We start from the raw sequence: 8,828 nt of genomic DNA, 5'->3' as shown, positions 1-8,828 counted from the left end.
AACTATATTTAGAATTAATAATGAACTTATTTCCATTTTTAATTATTTAGCCTCTTCACCGCAATTTTGAAGAGGGCTGAAAGTCAAGTATTTAAGGGTTTTTACTCCTGAAATGAGACACAAACTAATCAGAATGGTCTTTTTAAAAAATGTTTAGACCAAATTCACATACACAGTATATATAAATGTATAGCATATTCACACATAATTGAAAAAAAGAAAAAGGGTAATTTGCCCATAATCAAAACTTTATTGAAAAACTGACACCAAAATAGGAGAGCGTTGCTGTATATGTTACAAAATTAAACAAAATTACATTATCTTGGTAGGTTAACCAGAATTGCTGAACTGATAAGGCTTCTGGGATACCACACAAACTCAGGACGCTGTGTGGGCCATTAGTGCTGCTTTCTTCTAAATGAACACCCTGCAAAGGAATCACAAAAGCACACTAAGTGAAAGTCTGTTCTATCTTTAGCATAGAGTTTTAATGACAAAAGGTACTTTTTGAGTAAAAAACTTAACTTTTAGAAAAATTAGATTAATATTCACATGCAGGTTACTTATTCTTTTATACCAGAAATTTGCTAAAAGAAATCTTATATTTGAATTTACTCTGATGTGACTATAACTGTCACTCCTGTTTCTCATATGTTATAATGGAATTTATTTAAGACCATGAGCCAGAATTCAACGGTTAAAACTTTAATGCAAACTGTCAGAGGATACAAACTTAATTTTTAGGAACTATTCTGAATTACTTTTCTAAGAAAGCAATTTTGATAAGAGTTAATTTCAGATCTATGGTGAAAACTCTAATACTGATGCAGCCTTTTATTCATCTACCAGTGTATGGGCACAAAATTCTAAGATCATGGCATGATATAAAGGTTTTGGAAATCTTGCAAGCACAATTTTAAGAATAATACTGTATTTAAATATTGCATGCTGACTTCACAGATCTCACCAGGTCACACTAAACAGATCTTGGATTTGTTGCCAATCCACTTACAACTTCCTCCAGTAAGAATAACATGGAATTCACAGCTCCCCCAAATATCACAAGCAAATTTCAAATATCATTATGGAATTATAAATTTATAAGTATTACTACTATGGAAAATTATATACATAATTATTATTTTTCTTACTGCATAAAAGTGAATTAAAATTAGATTATATTAACCATAAGTAGCTGCTCATAGAAATCAAACCACTGACATTTTAATTACAGTTATCTGTTGTTTAGCTAGCAATGATAAAAACTGTCTTTTATCATATGTACGAAATCATATGCACCAAACACACATGGAATCAATTTACAGGAGAAATTTTAAAATTCTATGTTTTTAGAAATCTACGTGTATGTAGTTACTCTTTTTCTCCATTCTGATTTATGTCTAATACTCCAAGTTAAGCAAACTGACTAAATACAACAGAATTAAGTGTTCTAAACTAAGAAAAATTATCCAGTTGAACAGGGCACTCTTTACTAAAAGAGCACGCAACGAAAGATAAAAATTATTTTGGTAATTATGAATTTAAGATTTCTTTTCAACTGGTTTTTAGTAAAGAGAGAAACTTTAAAATCATAAAATCTCATCACTGGGTTAGAAATGCCAATGATATACCTTCTGTGAGTCTGGCCTTTCCTCCTGTTGGCTGGCACAGCACCGTTGAACAACCTACACAAAGCACCACTGTCTGAGCATGGCTGAAAACTGTGGTAATCTTGTAGCAACCTGAAAAAAAAAAGGCAGCGTTAAAAGTGAAAAGCAGAAGAAAGCACAGCACCTGTTCAACATATTTCTAGTTAAGACCTTGTAAAAGATTAGGAATTTTAGTGCTATGCAGTAGCAAGCCACATATGTAACTTAAACTCTTCTAGTAACCACATTAAAAATAAGTTTTTTTCAAAAGTGAAATTAATAATATATTCTGTTGAACTCAGTATTTCCAAATGTTATCACTTCAACATATAATCAAAGCTTCTTTTTGCCATGCTACATCTTCAAAATCCAGTGTATATTTTACACTTAAAGATACAGCATAGTGGCTACAGTTAATAATACAATAATACTGTATTGAATACTTGGAAATTAAGAGAGTATATCTTAAAAGTTCTTATCAATAAGAAAAAAAATTTGTAACTATGTATGGTGCATATTAACTAGACTTACTGTGCTGATCATTTCCCAATATATACAAATATGGAATCATGAAGTGGTATGCCTGAAATTAACATAGTGTTTTATGTCAATTATACCTCAAGGAAAAAAAAAAGAAAAAGAGTATTTTGACTAGCCACATTTCAGGTGCTCCGTAGCCACATATGGCTAATGGTCACCATATTGGGGCCCAATAGCTTTACACTGAAGAATCAACATACTTTCGTTGCATTACAAAAAAGAAAACTCATCTGAACAGCTAAAGACTTAAAGAATTAAAAGTCATATTCCCTTTGGAGTCCTCTCTTCACATACGCCCCCACCTAAATGTTTCTACAGTGGTTTATTATGGAAATAACCCTTATGACATTCCAATTCCGTAATCCCATTCTACTCAACAGAGGGTCCTATATCTAAACATACACAAAATATTATTAGCAATCCTTGTAGAAATTTTCCTTAGAAAAGGAATTAAGGTTTGAAATTTTACCTGGACATTTTACATCCATAAAGTAAGAATTTGGACTTTGAACCAGTCGTTTCTTTTTATGTTTTTTCTTTTCCTCTTCCAAGGAAGGATGCAGTAAATCTCTAGCCAACTGAATAAAAAAAGCATATTATTACTACTAGAAGGAAACCGCAACTCTGGCAGATTTAACCATATGTGAAATATATATACAAAAACAGGGATAACAGCCATAGCAGAGGTAACCCTTGGATGTTTATTTTTTAAAGCCTGCTAACTTTCATAAGTACTTTTTATAATGCTTGCGTTCTCCAAGTCCTGGTAAAGGGACTCTACGATGCCCAGGAGACATATGGTAGGATTAGCCTCGTTCTTTACTTAACCAAATATCAGTCTCCAGTGAGTATCACCTCCAGTGAGGTGCCAAGTAAGACCGTGATCCCGACCCTGGGCCCGCTGGGAGTAGAAATTGCCGAGGCAGACGCGGAGACTGCCGACACCGAAGTGATTTCTGCCCCCGGGGTTCAACATCTGATCTGACAGGAACTCTGAGCGGCTGACGCGTAACCGTCCTTGATAGAGTTAATACCGATGGCAACTGCGAAGACAGTTTTTAAAAAGGAAACAAGCAGGAAATCGCTTCCGAGAAGGCAGAGGGGGCAAGAACCACGAAGCGAGAGCAGAGCAAGAAGACTTGAACGATCACAGCCCCGCGGTGCCCACCGAGACTCTAGAGGGCGGACGGAGTAAGTTGCGCGGGGAGCTGCCCGCTCCCAGCCGCGACTCCAGCCCGCAGCCCAGGACGGCCGCGGTCCTCCCCGCTCCCCGCCCAGGCAGGGCCCGACACGCGCGCTGCCCGGGCAAGTCCCGGCAAGTCCGCCACGCGCGGAAGAGCCGCGCGATCCGAGTCGCCGAGCCGCCTCCGGCTGAGAGCCCGCGGGGCCCTCAGGCTAACCGCCCCCGGGACGCCTCGGCCGGCAGAGAAGTCCGAAACAAACGCGGAGCCCGAAAGTAAACAACTCACAGGCATGTCGACCGTTTCGCCTGCCCAGCCCGTCCAGATCGCTAAGGCGACACCCCTAGCGAACAGCACGCGATCGGGCTCGTAGCGTCAACTTCCGGGATAGAGGAGGCTGGCAGGAGCGGAGCGACGGGCGCGGCGGTCCGGTCCACTCTAGGCGCTCCTCTCAGTGGTGGGGCGGGCTCCGGCCCGGCGAAGGGAGCGCGGAGCGGCGCGCCCATCCGAGGTCAAAGCTCGCGAACATATGGGGCTCCTGGGCTAGGGCCGCCGTCCTCAGGGCTCGGCCCTGGGCCAGTGGTGCCCGGGGCCAGGCTCAGGCGGTGTGTGCACGGCTGGGAAGCCTCCTTGGGCTCCAGGAGGGCCGGCACGGGTGCATAGGAGGACCCGGGTGGGCACGCTGGGTCGCTCTTCCACGGCCTCCCCGCCAGGCCCCCCGCTCTCGGACCGCCCTGCGGGAGGGCACACGGGCGATGCCTCTGTTCTGTTCTTTTGTGTATTAAAAGCAATATTACTAATTAAAACCATTAACACATGCCAGCGAGCTTGTTAAAGAGGCTCGTACACTTGCGCACCCAGCTTCCAAGGTACCGGTTATTAAGTTCTTTGCGGGGTGCAGCTGTTGCCTTGGGTTTGCTTGGCCCTGAAAAAGTTTTCAAGAAGCACCGATTCATTGCCAAGCTTAGTTCACCATGTGGCTCTTTCCTGTCCTCCGAGGATCATACTTTCCAGAGCGGACAACTCGGGCCTGAAGAAACGGTGAGTGTCACCGATAGCCAGACTTGAAACATTTTTGATGAGGAGGGCAGTCCTGTGGACTGGGTGTGAGTGAGTGGTCAAAAGCTAAGAAACCAGAGAGACGACCAGAAAAATGTCCTAGGTACACATTCTCAATCAACTTTTATTTCTCTTCGAAAAAATAATACATGTATTAAACACATTTTGGAAAATGCAGAAAAATAGAAGAAAATTGAAATCACTGTCCAGAGATAAACATTGTTAACATTTTGACCTGTATCCTTCCAAACATTTTTTTATTCATTGGCATATAGATTTGTTTCGGGTTTTGGTTTTACATAAATGGTATCTTCTTGTGCATATTCTGTTATAGGCTTGGTCCCTTCCCTCACTGTGTAATGAACAGGACTCCATGTTACTATATATTCTCTTAACATTATGACTGTAGGCCCACACATAGCATTCATCCTGTGAATACATATCCTCATTTCATCCATACACTAAATTGGACGTTAGGGCTGGATTTTTAAATACTTGACATATAAAATATTACTAAATATTTTCAGACAGATAAGGATATGGAATAATACAACTGTGTATGCAGAATCATGACCCCCTAAAACTTCAATGTCTTATTCCCCAGGACCTGTAAGTTATAGGACAAGTGGAAGTAGGTTGCTAATTAGCTGGGTTTAAACTAGGAAAATTATCCTGGATTATCTGTGTAGACCCAGTATAATAACAAACATCCTTAAAAGTGGAAGAGGAAGAGAAAGAGATGTGGTGATGAAAGTATCTGAGAGATACCACATTGCTGGCTTTAAAGATGGAAAAGGGAGTGAATCAAGGACTGTGGGTAGACTAGAAGCTTGAAAAGGCAGAGATACGGGACTCTTCCCCTGGAGCCTCCAGAAGGACATAGCCCTGCCTCAATTTTAGCCCAGTGAGACCTCAGACAGACACAGTAAGATAACAAATTTGTGTTGTTGTATTTATTTTTATTGGATACATTTGACATGTAATATTGTAGAAATTTAAGGTGTGCATGTGTTACTTTGATACATTTATACATTGTCATATGGTTGCCATTGTGAGGGTAGTTATCACACTACATTCTTAGAGTATAATATTATTGTCTATGTTCAGTAAACTGAGCATAAAGCTCAGTGGCAATTTTAGTGCTCATTACAAGTTTGTACCCTTTAACACCATCAGTCTTCCCCTCTTCACCCCAGTTCCCTGGTAACCACCATTTTACTCTCTGTTTTGGGTTTTTTTTTTTTTTTTTTTTACATTTTTGATTATTTTAGATTTCACATATAAGTGACAATATACAGTACTTGTCTTTCTCTGTCTGGCTTATCTCACTTAGCATAATGTGCTCAAGTTCCATCCATGTTGTTGCAAGTAAATTTATGTTGTTTTAAGCTACTGACTTTTTGGTAATTTGTTACAGCAACAATAGAAAACTAATACAATAATGAAGACCCCCTCTACCCACCACCCAACTCTGTCAAATCTTAACACTCCATCCCCCCAATTTTTCACTATTAAAGTGACACTGTAGATAAGTCTTTGTGTACCACCCTGATTATTTCTTTAGGACTAAGTTTCCTAAGGGAGGAATTGCTAAGTCAAAGTTATGCACATTTTAAGGTTTATAATATAAACAGCCAAATTACCCTCCAGAAAAGTCAGACTAATTTACAATCTGTATGCAAATGTTTGAGAATACTCCTTTCTTGGCATCCTTGACAGTACTGGATTTTTCCTGTCTCAGTCCATCCAAAAGAAGTAAATGGTATTTTGTCATAATACTGTATGTTATGAAATGGTAAATGAAACTCTGTTGTAAGTCAGCCATGAAAGTTGAGAGCAGTCGCTTGCAAATGTCTGGAGCTGTCATTGCCTTCCCCTAATTTTAAGGACAACATTGTGTTGTCAGATCTCGAGTGCCTAATGAAGACATTTAGAGATACATTCTCTTTCTAGCAAAATTATCTTACACTGTCACCACTGATTGCAAAAAACCCCCCAAAAACCAAAACAACAACAACAACAACAAAAACCCACAAAACAACAAAGAAATGTGAGAGACTACCCTCAGCATTTATTTAAACATTGAAAATATTTAATTTTTGGAAACTATGCCATCTTCTCACTTCCCCATAGACTAGTAAGAAAAACTTCACCATGTACTAGAGTCTGGGAACTACTCTCTGGAAAGTCTCCAAATACTGGCAGGGATGATAAGAATGATTATTAAAGAAAATTCATTATCCTATAAACTCTTCCATCTCTTCTTTCTACTCAAGATCTCAACTCTTTGCACATAATTTATATCCTTTCCCTCCATTTTTTAAAGTGTTTTTATTTTGGGGAGGTAGGTAATTAGGTTTATTTATTTTATTTTATTTTTTGATTGAACCCAGGACCTCGTGCATGCTAAGGACACACTCTACCACTGGGCTATACCCTCCCCTGCTACATTTTTAAATTGTAATAAAAAAACAAAAAACCACACATAAAGTTAACCATCTTAAAATTTTTTGTCATATTTCACTCTTGTTTTCATTATTTTTCATGTGCTTATTGGCCGTTAGAAGTTCTTTTGAAATGATCATCTGTTTGTTCTTTATGTATCCTTCCATATGAAGGATATTAACCATTGATTGTAGATGCTGCATATATTTTTCCCAGTTTGTTTCCTATTAATTTTTTTCTATTAATTTCGTTTCTTGGAGATTTTTTTTAATCACACCGGAATTTTAAATTTCATATAATATAAATAGATATATGTATATATTTCAAACCTATAAATGTTTCCATTTTGCTATTGTGTTCAGACAGACCTTGGCCACTTTAGGTTTAATTAAATATTTGCCCATGCTTTCTTCTAATTCTTTTGTTGTAATATTTAATCTTTAACTTTTTGAAAAGTTTATCTTTATTTTTATTTTATTTTTTTTTTTATTGGAGATATAGGGGGTTGAACCCAGGACTTCGTGCATGCTCATGCATGCTAAGCATGATCTCTGCTGCTGAGCTCTACACCCCCACCCCCATCTTTAACTTTTTAATTAACCTGGAATTTATTTTGGCACTGGATGTGTAGTATGTCTCAGAGCAATTTCTAATGATCAGGCCTAGTTATTGCTTCAGTTCCTTAGCCAATGCCTAGCACAATGTCAAAACCCTTCAACTTCTGAGACACTGTGATAGCGTGAGAAATAAAACTCAAGGTCTTCATAGACCTGGCTCTATTTATAATCCCGCCTCCTCCTTCAAAGCTAAGTTTCTCCTAACATGTCCCCAGGCCCTTGCACTGATGGCAGAAAAGGGGACACGCAGGCAGGTGCCCGGGGACCCAGAGTCCCTCTGCCTTGGCAGCCTGCTTGCAGGGGTCCCCTGCAAGGAGCTCCCGCCTGGCTTCCCAGAGAACCTAGGAAGTGCCACTTGGGGTTCTGTGTGCTGCCTTCGAACTTTCCAGCTGTTCTGTCTGGCCGGGTCTGAGAAGATGCTGCTGAAGCCTCCCATCCAGCACACGGCTGCCTTCACCTCCACTGCACCACCACCTCCACTCCCTTCCTTCTGTCAAACTGCAGAGGCTGGGAAACTCACAGGTGTTCACATTAAGCCAGGAACCCACTGGTGCTAAATTTCAAGCCGGCCAAGACTGTTCTAAATAGATCAGATCCCCACTTTCCCCTGGCTTGGAGCTCCTCAGGCCTGTGCTTTTTTTTTTTTTCCCCAGGAAGATGGTCAGAGGTTTAGTTTAGTCTTAATTTTAAGAAATGCAAGGTGTGAGGTAGGGCTCTCAAGCTCACTTTTCATCCCTTTGCCTTTCCACGTACTTTTCTGAGAAGCTCAGAGAAATCCACGTCATCAGCAAACTATAACAAGGTTGCATTCTTTTTCTCCTCCTTCTACTGTCCACCTGTTGGCAGGTTTCAAAGCATGTGTGGCTTATTCTCAACACATTCCTGAAATCAGCAGCAACTTCTGAAATCCACCTCTTCTCTGCACACCAGTTCTCCAACAGGGTCACAGCCGTTGTCTCCAAAGCTCCACTGTTGGGGTTGCAGTCCATCCACCATTTATGAGGATGCTCCCATCTATGAGGGGTAAGGGTCTCAGATGCAAACTCTGGTGTCTTTTTGTTTATTTTTCATACCAACTTAATTTTTGACTGTGGCTGAGCCCCCATTGAGCTGGTACTCTAGCCCAAAACTCATATATTGAACCCTAACCCCTAACGTGATGGCCTTGCAGGGCCGGGTCTGTGGGAGGCTGTTAGGTCATTAGGATGCAGCTCTCACGTTGGAATTGTTGCTGAACCCAAGTTCGTGTGCCCGACCCACAGTGAGATGAGACCAAACAAACCGAAACGTTGGAATTGGGAGCAGAGAAAGGTTTATCGCAGGGCCGAGCAAGGAGG

At 40.4% G+C, this 8,828-nt stretch overlaps 2 protein-coding genes across 3 annotated transcripts in view; one reads left to right on the top strand and one right to left on the bottom strand.

Annotated features, from left to right (window-relative positions):
* Positions 1 to 227: 227 nt before the first annotated feature.
* On the bottom strand, positions 228 to 3,795 carry RPS27L (ribosomal protein S27 like). Its single transcript, XM_006176438.3, has 4 exons — positions 3,659 to 3,795; positions 2,659 to 2,767; positions 1,632 to 1,742; positions 228 to 427 (listed from the first exon to the last, which is right to left on the bottom strand). Exons 1-4 carry the CDS (start codon positions 3,662 to 3,664, stop codon positions 399 to 401), a joined length of 255 nt encoding a protein of 84 aa, XP_006176500.1. The 5' UTR covers positions 3,665 to 3,795; the 3' UTR covers positions 228 to 398.
* Positions 3,796 to 3,838: 43 nt separating this feature from the next.
* RAB8B (RAB8B, member RAS oncogene family) overlaps positions 3,839 to 8,828 on the top strand; it is a 90,635-nt gene continuing 85,645 nt past the window's right edge. The window contains exons 1-2 of one of the 2 annotated variants that reach the window (XM_032481001.1): positions 3,839 to 4,411; positions 8,338 to 8,514. The gene's annotated coding sequence lies outside the window, so the exon portion shown is untranslated. The remainder of the gene's footprint in view (positions 4,412 to 8,337; positions 8,515 to 8,828) is intronic. The other variant, XM_032481002.1, reaches the window with a different exon arrangement.

The sequence above is a fragment of the Camelus ferus genome, chromosome 6 (assembly GCF_009834535.1).
Source record: "Camelus ferus isolate YT-003-E chromosome 6, BCGSAC_Cfer_1.0, whole genome shotgun sequence".
Classification (NCBI taxonomy): Eukaryota; Metazoa; Chordata; class Mammalia; order Artiodactyla; family Camelidae; genus Camelus; species Camelus ferus.
The sequence above is the reverse complement of the archived record's forward strand: the minus strand, read 5'-3'. Positions and strand labels throughout refer to the sequence as shown.